Source organism: Chiloscyllium punctatum, chromosome 27, assembly GCF_047496795.1.
Source record: "Chiloscyllium punctatum isolate Juve2018m chromosome 27, sChiPun1.3, whole genome shotgun sequence".
In the NCBI taxonomy this organism is placed as follows: domain Eukaryota; kingdom Metazoa; phylum Chordata; class Chondrichthyes; order Orectolobiformes; family Hemiscylliidae; genus Chiloscyllium; species Chiloscyllium punctatum.
This window is the reverse complement of record NC_092765.1, coordinates 855969-875393: the sequence shown is the minus strand read 5'-3', so window position 1 is coordinate 875393 and position 19425 is coordinate 855969. Positions and strand designations below refer to the sequence as shown.

General features: G+C 42.3%; 1 protein-coding gene across 5 annotated transcripts in view; it reads right to left on the bottom strand.

Annotated features, from left to right (window-relative positions):
- Positions 1-19425, bottom strand: part of nhsl3 (NHS like 3) — a 278490-nt gene that overhangs the window by 18552 nt on the left and 240513 nt on the right. For all 5 annotated transcript variants that reach the window (XM_072547896.1, XM_072547895.1, XM_072547897.1 and 2 more), the window contains exons 3-6: positions 15106-15176; positions 13430-13577; positions 12282-12401; positions 6228-9740 (exon numbers count right to left, since the gene is read on the bottom strand). In XM_072547896.1, coding sequence (XP_072403997.1) covers positions 6228-9740; positions 12282-12401; positions 13430-13577; positions 15106-15176 — 3852 coding nt within the window. The remainder of the gene's footprint in view (positions 1-6227; positions 9741-12281; positions 12402-13429; positions 13578-15105; positions 15177-19425) is intronic.

The window sequence follows — 19425 nt, the reverse complement described above, 5'->3', positions numbered from 1 at the left end:
CTGTACACAGTACTCCAGGTGTGGTCTCACCAGGGCCCTGTACAGCTGCAGAAGCACCTCTTTGCTTCTATACTCAATCCCTCTTGTTATGAAGGCCAGCATGCTATTAGCCTTCTTCACGACCTGCTGTACCTGCATGCTTGCCTTCATTGACTGGTGGACAAGAACACCCAGATCTCTCTGAACAGCCCTTTACCTAATTTGATACCATTGAGGTAGTAATCTGCCTTCCTGTTCTTGCCACCAAAGTGGATAACCAGACATTTATCCACATTAAACTGCATCTGCCATGCATCTGCCCACTCACCTAACTTGTCCAGGTCACCCTGTAATCCCCTAACATCCTCATCACATTTCACCCTACCACCTAGCTTTGTGTCATCAGCAAATTTGCTAATGTTATTGCTGATACCATCTTCTATATCATTTACATATATTGTAAAAAGCTGCGGTCCCAGCACGGATCCCTGCGGTACCCCACTGATCACTGCCTGCCATTTCGAAATGGAGCCGTTAATCACTACCCTTTGTTTCCTATTAGCCAACCAATTCTCTATCCATTCTAGTACTTTGCCCCCAATCCCGTGCGCCCTAATTTTACTCACTAACCTCTTGTGTGGGACTTTATCTAAAGCTTTCTGAAAGTCCAGGTACACTACATCCACTGGATCTCCCTCGTCCATTTTCCGAGTTACATCCTCAAAAAATTCCAGAAGATTAGTCAAGCATGATTTCCCCTTCATAAATCCATGCTGACTCTGTCCTATCCTGTTACTATTATCCAGATGTGCCGTAATTTCATCCTTTATAATAGACTCCAGCATCTTTCCCACCACTGAGGTCAGACTAACTGGTCTATAATTTCCTGCTTTCTCCCACCCACCCTTCTTAAAAAGTGGCACAACATTAGCCGCCCTCCAATCCTCAATATAATATAATCACATTGATCCAACTGACAGAGCAATGGAGTGTAATCCTTAGCTGGACACCAGGCTTGTGGGGAGGATAGAGAAAATGCTAGATGGGGAGGATGGGTGAGAGAAGCTGCAACTGAGAGCATAAAGAATCTGGGATTTACAGAATCATAGAATGTTCCAGGACAGGAGGTGGCCATTCAACCCATTGTGGCTCTACCCAGCTCATCGCATTCTCCAGCCTCATTTCTATAGCCCTCTAACTTCATCACTTTCAAATAATTATCCAGCTCTCTTTTAAGGAAAATGATTTGATCATATTTCCCAGGGACTGGATCAGGAGATGGCAAAGTTTCATTTATGTGGGATCGCATCAGTTTGATCCAGGACAGCATTGATTCAAGCTGAAATCAATAGAGTTCTACAAGTAACAATGATACGGAGTAAGAAAATAAAATACAACGATCCACCAACGAGGGCTTTAGGATTCATGGTCTGCACCATGTAAGATCCGAAACCCACTCAAGGATATAACCTAACAAATAAGCTCAACTGTTTAACTCTCAATGCTCCCAGCACTAAATCTTCTCAGAGCAAGCTGAACAGAACATTAGCCCCACTGTAAGGATTAGACATGTCAGTATTAACAGTTAAAACATTAACTGAATTAAATTTTATCTTGCAAGTTAATATTCTGTTAAGTAAACTTGTGACTAGTTATGAATAACTTGTTCTTGCTTTTCACTTCACATTATCTTTTCCTATCTTTATTCTACTGGATCTGCCCAAGAATTCCTCTTTAGTATTTGCTTTAACTTGTTAACTCTTGTGAAATTATTTATAGACAACTGTCAATGGGAACAGCAGTTTTAAGAGAGCATGGTTTCCTATGAGAGGAATATAGTGGCTCGGAAAAATGTATTTTTCTGTTTGTATTTGCACTTTTGCTGAATTGATGGTTACTAGTTCATGGTAACTAACAGCAACAAATGTATTTTTTAAATAAACAACAGTGTTATAGTTACCATGTGCTATTGTATACACTATTCCTGGACACACTGTGCTGATTTGTGTTCTAATACTTGAATAGCACCATTTACTCTAAATTCGAGAACATTCTAGCCTTCTTAACTAATTAACTAAGGTCCACACCTGAAGACAATGCTAAAATCACAAACACATTTGTGAACAAGGGACTATTGCAGACATACATCTGGCATGAGATCAGAGATTCAGATTCATTTAAGGGCAGAGCACTAATTGGTGCAGGACTATATGGGGCGAGAGTATATACTTAGAACACTTTCTTTTTTATACCGACGTGCCCCAGAATATCAACATACTGCTCTTGAGAATCACCCACATCCACCATCTCATTCTCCTTTGTGAATACCAAGGCAAAGTATTCATTAAAGACCTCACTTATTTCCTCCAGCTCCACACACAAATTCCTTTCTTTGTCCTTGAGTGAACCTATTCATTCCTTAACTGCCTCTCGTTCCCTGCAGCATGATGGCTCCGTGGTTAGCACTGTTGTTTCACAGTGCCACGGACCCGGGTTCAATTCCACCCTCAGGGCGGCTGTCTACGTGGAGTTTGCACGTTCTCCCCGTAACTCTGTGGGTTTCCTCCGGGTGCTCCGGTTTCCTCCCGCAGTCCAAAGAGGTGCAGGTCAGGTGAACTGGCCATTGGAAATGCGGGGTTATAAGGTAGGGGGAAGGGTCTGGGTGAGATGTACTTTGAAGGGTTGGCGTGGCCTCAATGGGCCTAATGGCCAGCTTCTACAGTGTAGGGACTCTACAATTCTATGTTAAAGAAATGTCTGTTTGGAAATAATATTTCTGCATCTTTCAATATCTATTCCTCTTATCCCACTCCATAAAGTTACTGATGCGAGTCAATTGATTTATTTTGAAATAGTAAACAAAGCAGAAATTACTGGAAAAGCTCATCAGGTCTAGCAGCATCTGTGGAGAGAAATCATACTTAATGTTTCAGGTCAAGTGACCTGAGGTTCAGAACCCCAGTTCTGAGGAAGGGTCATGTGACATTAAACAGTAAGCATGATTTCTCTCCAATGATGCTGCCAGACCTGATGAGCTTTTCCAGCAATTTCTGTTTTTGTTTCTGATTTACAGCACCTGCAGTTCTTTCCGTTTTCCTTTTAACATAATGACCAACTCACTGAATGGAGAGCAAAGGGATCCTTAGATATTTATAATTCAAGCTGTGCACAGACATTAGTACACACTCTTAACCTGAACCTAGGCCCCCTGGCTCAGAGATAGGGGCACTGCAACATAAAAGTTTTAAAAACTTGGACCAAAGAACTGTAGACTGGAGTGATAGAATCATTTCCCTCACTCATTAGTACAAAACAGCTGAAGGTGGGGATGGGCAAAGATTATGTTCAGTGGGTTTTTTTCCTGCCACTGTTTTCAGTGCAGGAACATATATTCAGAAAATAGGACCAAGTGTACGAAGTTTCCAGTTTTGCTAGGTTCCTGATATCCGTGATGCTAACTATTATGACAAGATGGTCATCAAATCCTAAACCAACAACACTAAGCAATGTGATCCTAAACCAATATCCTGCAAAAGACACTCTTGCTGATATACTTTCTCTCAGCCATTACTGGTGCCAAATCAGAAACAGCCCTCACTGCAAAAGGAGCTTGACTGAATCTGAGGGAGGGAAGAATAGGTTGAAGACTTGAAAGGGTTCAGAAAAGATTTACAAGGATGTAGCCAGGTTCGGAGGATTTGAGCGATTGAGAGAGGTTGAACAGGCTGGGGCTGTTTTTCCTGGAGTGTCAGAGGCCAAGGAGTGACCTTATAGAGGTTTACAAAATTATGAGGGGCATGGATAGGGTAAGTAGACACAGTCTTTTCCCTGGGGTTGGGGAGTCCAGAACTAGAGGGCATAGGTTTAGGGTGAGAGGGGAAAGATATAAAAGAGACCTAAGGGGCAATGATTTCACACAGAGGGTGGTACGTGTATGGAATGAGCTGCCAGAGGAAGTGGTGGAGGCTGGTACAATTGCAACATTTAAGAGGCATTTGGATGGGTATATGAATAGGAAGGGTTTGGAGGGATACGGGCCGGGTGCTGGCAGGTGAGACTAGATTGGCGTTGGGATATCTGGTCGGTATGGACGGGTTGGACCGAAGGGTCTGTTTCCATGTTGTACGTCTCTATGACTCTAGTATTTTAAACAAAAGGAGAATGATGAGAGCATGAAGCAGAATACAGTATTAGGTAGATTCTGACCAGAAAGAAAAATTCCAAGGGGTGGATCCACCATGCATGGTTAACTAAAAATGTAAAGATAGAGTTAAAGAAAAAGCATATAATTGTGAAAGATAGGTGGCAGGTCAGAGAATACAATGAATGTCTGATATGGAGAGACAATTTAGAGTGTGATAGAAAGCTGGCAAGAAATATCAAAACAAGTTGTAACAGTTTCTACAAGTATCTGAAAAAGAAGTGTTAAAGAGAGTGTTGGTTCCATAGAGAGGGAGTTTGAGGAATAAATAGTAGGAAATAAAGAGATGGCAGATGATTTGAACAGGTGTTTTGGTATTGGTCTTTACTGCAAAACCACACAAGGAACATTCCTGAAATTGCTACAAATCAAGTAATGGAAGGAGGGAGGAATTCAGGAAATGCATAATCACCAGGAAAGTGGGAGCGTGTAAATATTTGGAGCTGTGAGATTTGATCCCCTTACTGGAGGAGGAATGTAGTTGTATTGGAGTCAGCTCAAAGGATGTTCACTAGATTTGATTCCAGAGAGGAGGAGTTTGTCTTATTATTGCGCAGTTTCAGTTTATATTCTTTGGAGTTAAGAAGAATAGGAGGAGATCTATTGGAGGTATACAAGATGCTAAAAGGGCATTGACAAAGCAAATATGGAGAAGCTGTTTCTTCTTCTGGAAGAATCTGGAACAAGGGGTCACTGTTTAAAAAGGTCAACCATTTAAGTCAGACAACAGTCAAACACATGGAGGGTTGAGTACTTTTAGTTCTCTCTTCCTGCACAGGTGGTGAAAGCAGAGTCCTCAAATATTGCGAAAAACCAAGGGAGACAGATTCTTGTCAAACAAGGGGTGAAAGGTTATCAGGGGTAGGCAGCAATCAGATCAGCCATGACAGTGCAGGCTCAAGCATAGTACATAGAACATAGAAGAATACAGCGCAGTACAGGCCCTTTGGCCCTCGATGTTGCACCGATCAAAGCCCACCTAACCTACACTAACCCACTGTCCTCCATATACCTATCCAATGCCCACTTAAATACCCATAAAGAGGGAGAGTCGACCACTGCTACTGGCAGGGCATTCCATGAACTTACGACTCGCTGAGTGAAGAACCTACCCCTAACATCAGTCCTATATCTACCCCCCCTTAATTTAAAGCTATGCCCCCTTGTAATAGCTGACTCCATACGTGGAAAAAGGTTCTCACTGTCAACCCTATCTAACCCCCTAATCATCTTGTACACCAAGCAGCTGAGTAAACTCCTCTGGCTCCACATTTGGATGTTTATATATTCTCAAACACTTTGAACACATTAAACTAATATTTTTATGACCATTATTTCTTAAACCACCTCACTACAGTCCAAAAGACTCATTTTATTTCAAATAATTTTCAAAAAAATTAACAACAATAAAGCCGAATCTAAGAAACAAACGGGTCCACAGTTACACTGGATAGTCTTGATTTGGAGATGCCGGTGCTCGACTGGGATGTACAAAGTTAAGAATCACAGAACACCAGGTTGTAGTCCAACAGGTTTAATTAGAAGCACACTAGCTTTCAGAGTGCCACTCCTTCATCAGGAGGTTACCTGTTGGACGATAACCTGGTGTTGTGAGATGTTTTAACACTGGGCAGGTCTGTAACTGAAGTCATGGATATTCCCTAAGCTTCCAGCTCAGCGAGCAAACCTACATCCAGGACCTCAACCTGAGCTATATTTCTTCTCAAAACTCACCAATATTCCCTAAGAACCTAAAGTTGATCTTTTCACATCACTACACTTTCTTTCTGGATGCTGAGAAAACTGGAGAAGTAGCAACTGCAACCAGTTTGATGTTATCTTCATAACAAAACTTTTTTGAAAACTTAGACATGATCAGACTTCCAACACTGTAAAACAACCACTAGACCCTAAAATGTTCTTTCCATGTCACATTTACACAATATCGATTTGTGGAGCCAATGTCTTTGACTCAACACCCAGACCCAAATTATAATCATTTATTCAAAGCTGTCCAACATAGTTCAATTCTCACATGAAGAGTTACCTTTCTCGTCCTTGGTGTCACTTGTAGTTTCATGGGAACCAGACATTTCCTGCGCTGGTGGAGTTTCTGTTACATTAGATGATGCAACGTGGGGTCTGTGCGCATTTGGTAAAAACAAAGGCTTTTTGGCAACAGGTGGGGGAATTCTGCCAGGTTTTTTCTGTGCAGAAACGGTTTCTGAAACTGCTTTACTCTGTGCATCTGTTGGACCTTTGGATTCACTCTTTGAGGTTATTCGTTCAGAGACAGAGTTGAGCTCAGCCACAAAGTTCCTCTTCACTTCAGCTTCTGCCTCTGGGGAGCGAGGAGTTTCAAAGATCAGCTTCTTGGGACTTACATTTTTAGAAAGAATGAAGCTCGCCGTTGAGGCAGGTGATTTCTGCGGAGCCCCATCATCAGGGGGTTTAAATGTACTCTGTCCGTGAACTTCACCAGCTGTCGGTTTCTTTCCAGAGTGAGAACTGTTAGGTTTGATTGAAGATTCAGAATCAGAAGAGGAAGATAAACGGTGTGTTAGAGACTTGCGAGCAGGTTTGCTTGGTGCAGTCACGTTAGTTTTGGCAGGTGGTTTCAAATCAGGTTGGATTTTGGTTACTTGATGCTGGCTGTCCAGCCCTCCAGGCATGTACGTATTCATCTGGACAGAACGTAACCGTACCATCTGTAAGAGAGATGGTGTGACAATTGGTTTCCCACCTTGATCGCTGCCATTTTGATTAGGTGAAGACTGAACATTCAATTTATTTTCAGAATCCTGACTGGACATCTTTGGTTTCGGAGTTATTACTTTTGAAAAGTGAGAATCTGCAGGCAGGGTTCCTGGGAGAACAAAGGGCTTCTGCTGAAGATGGTTTGACATTGATACAGCTGCAGGTGAAGTAGAGGGCTTTGGCCCAGATGACTGTTTGGTTTCTGTAGGAAGTGGAGGTGGAAGAGGTTGCGACGAAGGTTCTGAAGTTGCAGGTTGCCCTGGGATCGTGTTCTCCAATGGTTTGTCAAGGGGTATTGGAGGGGGAGGGGTTGGAGACACTGACTGTAAATCTTGCGCAGAAAATCTCTTCTCTTGCACGGAGATTGTCAGAAGGGAAGGAGGCGGGGGGGGTGGAAACAGGAAGTCAGCCTCCTGCCCATCCTGATGGGTAACATTAGCATTCTCAGGCATAGACAATGGCTCGGTTGAGGGTGGAAAGGCAGACAGGGTCAAAGGAGGAGGAGGGGGAGGCCAATCAAATCCTGACAGCCTTTTGGGCTCTAAAATAGAGGAAGATGGGGGTGAGGATGTCCCAGTTGTTGTTCCTTTCTTTGGTGGTGGTGGAGGGTGATGGGATGGCGGGGGTGATGGTGGGGGTGAAAGGCGCTCTGTTGCGACTGGAATGATTTCCTGTTGTCCAGTAGAAGGTGCTGATGAGATGGATGTGTCCACAGGGTTAGATGAAGCATGCACAGCTTCAGAGACTGAAGAGAGGACAGCCACAGGAAACGTTCCAGTGGCTGGAGGGGCCTGAGCAGCTGTGGCCGCAGTGACCGGTGGGGCTTGATTGGATACCAATGTAGTGATTGATGAGGGTATGGTTGCAGTGATCAGCACAGCCTGATTGGACACTGCCGTGGTGACCGGTGAAGCCTGATTGGATGTTGCCGTGGTGACCGGTGAAGCCTGAGTGGATGTTGCCGTGGTGACCGGCGGAGCCTGATTGGATGTTGCCGTAGTGACTGGTGAAGCCTGTTTGGATGTTGCTGTGGTGACCGGTGAAGCCTGATTAGGTGTTGCCATGGTGACTGGCGGAGCCTGATTGGATGTTGCCATAGTGACTGGTGAAGCCTGTGTGGACGCTGCCATCGTGACAGGTGAAGCTCGATTAGATGTTACCATGGTGACGTGTGGAGCCTGATTGGATGTTGTCGTGGTGACCGGCGGAGCCTGATTGGATGTTGTCTTGGAAACAGGAGCAGCATGGGCAGCTGCAGGGAAGAGGAAGGAAGGTTTCCGTGTGGGAGGTGATGGCGCTGGTCCTGCAGGAGGTGGAGGGATCGATGCTGGTCCCCAGGAGTATAACAGAGATGGTGGCAATTTTGCAATTTTTACAGTGGGTGGGGGTGGAGCAGGTGATGATGGTGGAGGAGGGATTGAAAAGAAGTCAACCCGTTCAGAAATGGAGGATGATATCGATGCTGAAGAGGAGGAGAGTGACTCTTCTGGAGAAAGCAGAGAAGTGGATCTCTCAGTTTTGGACCTTCCTGCAGGAGGGGAGGGAGATGTGGAATCCTTGCCCATAGTGGGAGTCCCACTCTGACTCGAGTATCCACTCGATGGTGACATGGTTCGCTCAGATTTGTCGGGTGAGTTTGTACTTCCCGGAGGAATGTTACTCTTTCCTTTTGACATTTCTTCTATCCGGCTTTTAGCTATCACTGGGATATGACGAGCTGGAGTGTTAGCAGCAGCGAAGGGAGAATCCACACAGGGTTCAGGTTTGATGCGATTGATTTCACTGAGTGCAGGTGAAAACACATCATCTTCCTCAGGTGACACACAGCTTTCATCTTTAAGTTTGGAGTTCAGCTCCTCCTCCTTCTGCTGTAAGGAATGGATTCTTCTCGGAGGAACTGGTGCCTTTTTCATTTTCCTAACAGACAGACTTCTCGAGATTGACCGCTCACTTGTTACACTCTGTGTATCCGATGCATCAACAATACTACTGGTGCTTTCTGCAGGAGATAGTGGTTGGTTGTCAAAACCATTACTTTTCAGTTCATCAGTTTGATAGTTGGAGGTATTGTGTGCAGGAGTATCTTCAGTGGTTTCTGAAACATTCTGTGCAGAACATGCATTAACCCACCTACTGGTATCTGCACGAAAATCTGGAACAGAATTAGTTAGATTGTGTTCATCGCACGATTTCTCTCTGACCTTTTCCGCAGAATGATTCCGGACATTTCCCTGTGATGAGATAGTGGAATTGTTTGACACTATGGTTTCTGAAGATTGAGATTGGCTCCACGCATCACTTGAAGCATAATCCCTGCCATCATAATTCTGGAGGGAGATGGATCGGGAACAGGCAGGAGATGGGGTGAATATTAAGCTGTCCCTGCTGACAGTGCGCAGGCAATTCTGACTGGTGTTGATCATCACAACATCCACCGCAGAAGGCAGTATTGCATTGGGAATTATCTTGGATAAGTACGTTGCCTGAGGTGACATGGACATAACTGGGTTTTGAAGTTCACTTGATGGGGATGATTTTGGAACGGCTAATGACTTTGGTCTTTGGGAAAAATCTATCAGTCCCCAGTTCTGTTGGTCATGAATTTCTAAAGTGCTTATTGATTCAGTAGCTCCCTGTGATGAATCTGTAAAGGTTACAGACCGCAAAGAGCCCCTTGCTCTCGAGTGTGGGACTATATTGAAGCAATGATTTCCCTCTCCCCTGGATTCTGAGACAATGCCAGCACTGTCATCACCAGGCACCTTCACAGCACGGATGGAGGCATGGGATCCCTTTCCAAACCCTGTTTCAAAACAGAAAGAACCATATGAAAACCCAAAAATGGCTTAGAACTCAATTTGTTGACAAGCAATAGTTAATGCTCAAGTGAAGAAAGGCAAAGTTATCTCCTCACACTTTGTCATGGCTATAAGACAATGCAAACTTTTGTCAATAAAATGCAGACATTCTCTGGAGAGGAGGAGGAGGAAGAGAGGTGACCTGATAGAGATATACAAGGTAATGAGATACATGGATAGAGTCAATAGCCAGAGACTTTTCCCCAGAGCAAGATTGACTGGGATGAGGGGTCATAGTTTGAAGATATTAGGAAGAAGGTATAGAGGAAATGTCAGAGGTAGGTTCTTTATGCAGAGAGTTGTGAATGCATGGAATGCGTTGCCAGTGGTGGTGGTGGAAACAGAGTCATGAGGGACATTTAAGCGACTGCTGAACATGCACATGGACAGCAGTGAATTGAGGGGTGCATAGGTTAGGTTATTTCATTTTACTTTAGATTAGATTAGTGTGGAAACAGGCCCTTTGGCCCAACAAGTCCACACCAACCTGCCAGAGCGCACCCACCCAGGCCCATTCCCTTACACCTAATACTACAGGCAATTTAGCATGGCCAATTCACCTAACCTGCACATTTTTGGACTGTGGGAGGATACCGGGGCACCCGGAGGAAACCCACGCAGACACGGGGAGAATGCGCAAACTCCACACAGTCAGTCGCCTGAGGCAGGAATTGAACCCGGCGCTATGTCTCTGGCGCTGTGAGGCAACAGTGCTAACCACTGTGCCACCGTGCCGCCCAGTAGGATTAATCCTCAGCACAATTTTCGTAGGCTGAAGGGCCTGTTCTGTGCTGTACCTTTCTACATTCTATTCAATCCTGGCCAAGAGAATGTGGGAAATAACATTCACCAAAAGGTTATTTATCTGAATTTTTGAACTTAAATTATTCAACTGCTGCAATAAGTAGGGCTTATTTAAGGTAGAAATACACGACGAGGATTTGCTGCAGCAACGGGGTGAGGCTTCTTCAACAGTGTGAGCTACATTGCACAAAAAGACAACTTGGAGAATGTGACTGCAGCCTCTGAGGTGGGAGCATTCTCCTGACCTTACCACATGCTACTATACCACCTCAAATACCATATCTATGATTAACCTGCACTGGCCCTTTAACTAAAATAAGATACAAGTGTTAGACAATTCAAAAACAGCTATTGAACTGAATAGACTTTATTAAAATGGAGACTTTATTAAAAATGGAGAGGAATTCTAACTGGGGAGGGAGAGTAAAGAGTCAGCTCAATCTGCTTCATTCCCCTGCCCCACTAAACATGAGACAATTAATCTGGATCTTTCAGTGAGTGGTGGTGTTATACTACAGTGAGGCACTGCAGAGGAAAAATACAACATTGAGCTTAAACAACGAACATTTGAATGCAATAAAAATCTGGAATTAAGAGTCTAATGATGACCATCAAACCAATATCACTTGTCTGGAAAAACAAAGCCCATCTGGGTTCATTAATGTCCTTCAAGGGAAGGAAATCTGCCATCCTCCAACCTGTCGTCAGTTTCCTGATGAAGGGCTTTTGCCCGAAACATTGATTTTCCTGCTCCTCAGATGATACCTGACCTGCTGTGCTTTTTCAGCACCACTCTAATCTTAAATCTGCTATCCTCACCTGGTCTAGCCTACATATACCTCCAGACCCACAGCAATGTGGTTGACTCTTAACTGTCCTGTGGGCAATTAGGGATGAGCAATAAATGCAGCCTAGCCAGTGACTCCCTCATCCCATGAATGAATATAGCTCCAGGCTTTCAAATTGTAGTTAAATATTTTCTAAAGTAATTAATACTAAAAATCATTCATAAAGAGTGATTCTAAGTCTTATTGCGATATTTCTTCCTGAACTTGAATGTCACTCTATCAGATTCTTCCCCAGAATCCTCAGTGACCTTCAGATGTTAGGTTTGTTCCCTAATTAAAATTTTAATTAGCCAACCTTCAGCGTAGAGTCTCAAACTTCAACCTTGGTTGAAGAGTGTTCTCTAACAGTTTGAGGTCAGGGTGAGGGAACAATAGAGAAGCTGCTGTTACACTGAACCCCTCACAACAGCCAGTGAATGGAGAACTCCTCAGGCACAGCATATTGTAACAATACAATCAATCCTCGTGATGTACACTAGAGAAAGGGGTCAGAAGCAAGAATCCTCACCACTCCCAAACTTCACTATGCCTTTATCTGTCCAATGCCATGGGGCCATGTCCAGATATAAGCCACTGTAGAAGCGAGCAAATGCAGCACAAACTAAACAACAAAATGGACCCTGTCTTCAGCCACAAAACGCTCTCTGCACTCCAGGCTCCTATAGAGTATATTGGAAATGATCATTCTTTTTCATTTCGGTGAGAGTCAACCTAATGCCCACATCTGCTATATTTTCTATCCCAGTTACATCCAACTCCTTCACAGATATATCAAGAAATACAAGAGTCTGACTGGCCAGCAGTTTGCAATTGGTAAGTGAACAATATGCAGACCTAGTTCCTGTTGAACATGCTGTGGGAGTCCCATGATTGTGGTTCTTCGAATTCTCTTCTCTTTCAGCTTGGGGCCTTTAAAAGATGACTGAAGCTTCTGTGGAGGTTTAAAGGTTGTTCCTGTTTGTTATAAAAAGTTAGGACGTTACTTACAATGAATTTGTAATGACATGAATACTCATTTTTAATTTATTCAAGTTCCTCTTCAACCTAATCTGAATCCAGGATGCAATCTGTATTTGTGGGACTTGACAAATTTACCTAATTACTATAGATCTGCTTCATGACAAAACATAGAACATTCCCCCCTGGTCCCTCTTGGGCTGTCTATAGTCTTTAGTCCATTAGTGGTTTGTCTTCAGTCGCTGTTTACCCAAGCTCTAGAAATCCACCTCTATAGTACTTTTCTCTGTCAAGTCACTCCTTAAAACCTCCTTTCTGATCAAGCTTTACATCCCTCAAACTAATCTCCTATGTGACTCTGCATCATATCTTATTTTATAAAGATTCCTGTAAAGGACCTTGGGGTGTTTTATTACATTAAGGATGCTAGAGAATTCAGGTAGCTGTTGTACTCTTATGCAGGTACATGATAGCCTTACGCTGGCGCTCTGACATTCCATCATTATAAAGCTCACTAACATTAATGATCCCAGCTCACTTTGTTTGGTACAGAATCAAAGCCCCAAAACCAGCTGATGTTCAAAGCCATTCGAGTAATTTCAAGGAACTCAGAGCTTCACCAGTAGATGGCGAGCCACACTTTGGTGAACGGTTCAGGAATGTTACATCCCTCTCCCAGGGTGTTAGCACTAGAATTTAATGTATAGAATCATATTGTAAATTACAACGTACATGGAAAAAACCTAGACTGCATAAATGGTTCAGGAAATCGAGATACTCTATTTATATACAGTCTTCTCTTGTTACATCGGAGTCTTTTAAGCTAATGATCATTTTCCCATTCAGGAGAAACTAGTACCTTTGCTACATGAGGAATTAATTTTGAAATTTACAATCCAATTTCAGGTTAAAGCAAGGTTAATTGAGTCCAGTATTGAAACCCAATTTCCTCCTACATTCAGGAAGAGAAAATACCCACATCAACGTTGTATTCTCCCAGCACAACCTGATCACTAGACAGTTACCAGTTGGGATGACTCCTGACCGAGGCGACAGCGAATCCTTTCGGATCTCATCAGGGGTTGGCGGTGGAAGTGACCTGGTTTTGGCCCAAGCCTCATCATTGGGTGCACATGATCCAGACTTCTCACCATGGGACACATCATCACCATCCTGTGCCGACGACAAGCAAACCATCACTCTTAAAATCATCAATATTAAAAACAACAAACCATTTCCATTTATAAATCTGTACATTGAAGACAAAACATTTAAGATTAAACTCCTCTTGGAACAATATTCTGAATTCTCTTTGAAAACAAAATCAGCCCAAAATTCAACATTGAAGTTCTGACACTCTGGACATTTCTGGGTTCACTGATTTCTGGATCTGAATGATTCCCCAAAACAAACTGGAAAGCTGAGAGAAAAATAAAATTATTGATTGAAATCCTTCAAACCATCCCCTCAAAACTATATAGAGCCTCAGTATGTAGCAAGCAGTTGGTTTGAATTCTCTTTAAGCAGAGGATACATTCACAAAACAAGGAGGTAAATATTTGACCCATTCATGTGAAGCCATACCATCTCCCCTTAACAGTACAGACCATGATAGAATCAGACCAGCTGCAGCGAATCCTCAGAAATTCTAACCTGTTTCAGGCTGTATGTTTGTTGCAATTAGTTACTTCAGACCAATTGTACAACATAAAAGTAAATTTTTCATCAGGGATAATTATGTGACTGCAACTCTGAGCTAATAGACAAGCCATATTCCATGGTATTTAAACTGGCTCCATGAAAATGGAATACTTGCGAAGCAAAGTTGGCCACACCCAAAGAAGGCAACTAATTTAACTGAATAATTATAAGATTTCAATCCAGCACAGACAATTTCATAGTTGTTATTTTTACAGAATCCGGTTTAAAAGGTATTTGGGGATCAGCATATTCATAAAACTGGAGCAAAGTTTGTCTTAAATAAACACATGGAGAAGGTTTTGACAATAAATGTTGCAATAGTTCTGCAATCAAACCCCAGACTTCACGTCCCAGCCCCTCCTCTCACCCTTCACATCACCTTCTCATGAGTCCAGCCAAGTCAGCATTTTCCCTACTGATAAAGGAGTCTCCTTTATTCCCTCCTTCCTCCACCCCCAATAACCACCTTCTTCTCCATAATTTGTAGGAGTCTTGAGCCTGTGTGCAGGCTTTATTTCCACTCTGACCTTGTCCAATAACAGGGAGCATCACCATCGGAGGAGCACAAACAAATCTCCCTTTATCCTGATTTACATGCCCTCAGGTTAGAGCAGAGGCCTCCTTACCTGATGGCTCATCTGCCCTCCGACACCAACACCCACTGGTCACTGATATAACTAGCTGAGCAAACACAGATTAGCCAGACATGCAATTACTAAGCATTGTGAAGAAGTAGATATTCTCATGGCATTGTTTTAAAATTCGAATTGATTAAACTCACTATTAAAAAGCTGAAGTTCAAGTTATTAAATATTATTTTATCTTTGTGATAGCAGCCTTCTAATTTTCTGAAAGAATATTGGAATACGTAAATGGAGGAAAAAAAGACCTCATTTGCTTAAAATAAAATGATCCTTTTCCTTCCATTAATTCTCCTGAAAGATTAAATGACAAAACTTTTTATTATTCATGCAATTAATCATCAATCCCCATGTCTTACATGCTGACTGGTGTCTTCTGCATAACCACAGCCATTTCCAATCTGCTGCTGGGAACATCCAGCCAGATTTCCTGAAACAGAAACAGACAAAACATCACAAAATTAGGAAAAGCACAGATTCTCAAAATCATCACCAGAGGCTGCAATTTATTTACAAGTTTCTTTGAGATAGAATCACTCACTACAGACTTCAGAACAAGTCAAGGACTGACAACAGAACTACAAACAGAAGGGTCATGGCTGTAGTCAGTCACCGATGCTACAAAATGGCTGATATTGCTCCTCAAAGTTAACAGCTCAAGTTCAGAATCTTTCTAATCTCACTGCACTAGCCTCAGGGGAGAAACAGCCTCCAATGCTGTGATTTTCGTTTGGAGGATGGGAATGTATTGTGGGATGGAGTTAGATGGATTGATCCAGATACCGATTGGAAAAGCTCTGTGTTGTGGTGAGAGCAGGCTGAGAAACCACCCAGCTCACGGAGATTCTGTCCTAGTTGTTTTGATAAATATCATGCCTTCCAGCTCTCACTCTTGGCACTCCCCTCACCATCTCACCCACACCCACTTGTAAGACCACATCAATGACAGTTAATTCTTTAAAAACTTCTGATCTGTCACTCAGACCATTAACTTACAGCTCCCTTGCTGGAATAACTGTAGGTTGTTGAAAATGTGATATTTTCCCAGATGACCACTTCTGGCACCTTGTGATATTTACTTTCACGATATGTTACTGGGTGAGGGCTGGTTGAGATAATTTACTACCTCCAAATCTCTGTTGTATTTGTTTTGTCTTAGGCCTAGCGAGTGATAATTGATGGCAGATACGACAACGTAAAGTACCTATAGGAGAGGCATGGGTCTTAAATTACAGGGTTATTGATGATAGCAATAAGTACATTTGATCAGGTATGATTACTAGAACCTTAAAGTACAAACTCTAGAGCAGAACCTCCTTCTTTTCATCTACAGGCATCAGTATAACAGGTGAAGCCAATGAATATTAATCTCCTCAGAACCATTACTTCACACACCAGTCAGCATTTATAATGAGATATTTAGGGTAATAACAATCAACAGCTATTGCAACTACAAAAACAGAACTTTCTCCAAATCTCTGACACAGATAGGTCTTGATTTTTTAAAAATGGTTGGGAATATAAATAACTTGACAGTTTGACAGTTCTCCAAACCTTTTTGATCCTTCATGAGTATTTACACAAGTCCTCCAGAAATGTGGGGCACCCACACTGCAGGAACAAGCCAGAATGCAATTTGTTTGAACTCAGTCATGGAGTTTAGGTTTCTGCCCAAGTTAGATCCCACCCCCTTCCCTGACTGTCAAAAATAGGATCTGTTGGAAATTGGTGTGGGACTTCCAGATCCAGCACCCATTGTAATTTTAAGCATCGAAGAGATTCCACAACTCTGAAAACTCTCAACACCAAGTGTTGCCATGTCATCATTACCAAGAGGGCAGATCTACTGAGGCAAAGACAGATACAAAGTATTCAGTCAATACCTGTACTATGTACCCTACCTCCATGCTTAAAAGCCCTTTTGGCTTCTACTTTTACCACCTTTTTAAACTATTGATAAATTATAGTAGGAACATAGAACTCAGGAACAGGATTAGGCCATTTGATCCTGCTTTTAATATCATGGTTAATCTAGTTCTGCACTCAGTTCCATTTCCCTAACTGCACCAATAACCTTTGACTCCCTTGTCCATCAAAACCTAGCCAACTTTGTCCTGGACAAACTAAAATGCCTCTGTTCCACTACCTTCGACAAAAGAGAATTCATTCAAATGATCCTCAGAGAAGGCAGCATTGGGATTTCTTTTCACGACAGCTGCAGGCTCTTCTTATGCTCTTGACTTCCTCTCTAAACCTTCCTTATTTAGCCTGGTTCTCTATTATCTACCTAACATCCAACATGGAAAGTTAACAACCCAATTGTCATATCCAGAAAGGAGTTCTGAACTTCTACCGTCATCTGCATGGGGATTCCAGGTTGGAGATTCCATCCTGTTGTACACAGCACACACGGAGGAGTAGAGTCCTTCAACCATTAACTGTTTAGGTCACGGCAACTGACACTTCCCCATTATTTATACTCAATAGTGGCCGCAATAAAATGAGCAATGCAATGCATCTCTCCAAGTGTGTGTCATGGAAGGTAATCGATTTCCAAGTAAATATATTGTTTACACATAATGTAACATTAGTTGTAAAAGAATATCACATTTTAATTATCAAATATAGTGATCAGGATCTGGTCTGTTAGCATTACATCAGGTTGTGTGCAGATGTGTTGTGTGAGAATCCCCTAGTCTGGAGAAAAGTCACCAACTTTTCAAACATATTTTAATCAGACATTTATTATTTCAACTAAAATATAAAACCAGTACAGGGAACTGAAACATTAAAAATATGGTTTCTAAGTAGATAAAGTTCATTTCTGAGCAAGCCATCAAATTGCAGATATTTTATGGACAGTAAGGATTTCTACATAGAAATATCCCAATATTAAATAAAAACTGCTTTATGTGTTACTTTTAAAAGGACCATATTCATAAAAACCATGATTTAAAATTAAAACACTTATTTTACCATATTTCTTAGACATGATCTCAAATCATCCAGGGTTTAATTTAGAAAAACTGCACTGAGATTATCACAGAAATTCAAAACAAAGTTTTAAAACAAAATAAACTTTTTCAAAGAAATGCAGACCTCTGCATAATCCAAGGAGAAAGTTTCTTAAAAATAAATGTCTGACCTGTATTTAAATTGTTTTCAGTCTATTTCCAGCTGAGCAAACACCAATAATAACCAAGTCAGCACAAACTGCAGTAGTAAGGCGAGCAAAATTGCACAGAATGCTCCAAATATGGTCTCACCAAGGCCCTATATAATTACAGTAAGATATCTTTACTTGGGTACTCAAACCTTCTTGTAATAAAGACCAACATTCCTCTTGGCTTGTTAATTACTCCGCACCTTCTTGTTAACTTTCAGTGATTCATGAACAAATATAGCCAAGTCGTTTGATGCTCAACTCTTCCTAAACTCTCAGCATTTCAGAAATACTTCATTTCTGTTTCAAATTGCTAAAAGGGGACAAAAAGTTGAAGTTTTCATTTGAACTCATCTAGACTTGGGTGCAAGAAACTGTATTAAAAAAACAATATTTTACAGAGCATGAGAAAGTGAGTGCTGATTGGCTGCGCTATCATCAACACTGAGGTGCAGCAGGAATAGTTAATTGTCAATCTTCACTGTCAGACTCAGCAGGTTGATTGATTGGTCAGGGTGTTGCCATGGGAATGCAGGTGATGTTGGAAGTCTCTGTGACCCTTATTTTTCACAATGAAAAAGGGTGCAATGTAAGTACAAATTCTTCTGCCCAAATAAAACAGGGCCCTATGCGTTAATTTACGTAGTTTACAGAATAGATTAGATTACCTACAGTATGAAAACACCAACCCTCCAAAGAGTAACCCACCCAGACCCATTCCTCGACTCTATATTTACCCCTGACCAATGCACCTAACACTATGGCCAATTCACCTGAACCACAAATTTTTTGGATTGTGGGAGGAAACTGGAGCACCCGGAGGAAACCCACACAGACATGGGAGAATGTGCAAACTCCACACGGACAGACACCAGAGGTGGGAATTGAACCCAGGTGAGGCAGCAGTGCTAACCTGTACACATTCATTCAAATACATCAGACTATGCATCCAAATGACAACATAATATTGGGTTCTTAGTGCTATTCAGATTATTTAAGTGGCCCATTGGCTTTGAATGGTGTTCAATCTATTTCAGATCACCCAGGGAACAGATTGACCCCAGGGGGAGGGGTACGATTATTCCAAAAATGTAAGCAATAGGTAAAAGGTAGCTACCTCATACTGCTACTTTGCAATAAACCCACGAGTGGTCTTCTCCACTTACAGGATTCTGCTTCAAGCTCTCTGGGTGTTTTTCCTCCCATATACATGAGTAACACGATTCTGGATTAGTGGTGCTGGAAGAGCACAGCAGTTCAGGCAGCATCCAAGGAGCTTCGAAATTGACATTTCAGGCAAAAGCCCTTCATCAGGAATAAAGGCAGTGAGCCTGAAGCGTGGAGAGATAAGCTAGAGGAGGGTGGAGGCACTGCCTTTATTCCTGATGAAGGGCTTTTGCCCAAAACGTCGATTTTCCTGCTCCTTGGATGCTGCCTGAAATGCTGTGCTCTTCCAGCACCACTAATCCAGAATCTGGTTTCCAGCATCTGCAGTCATTATTTTTACCTCATGAGT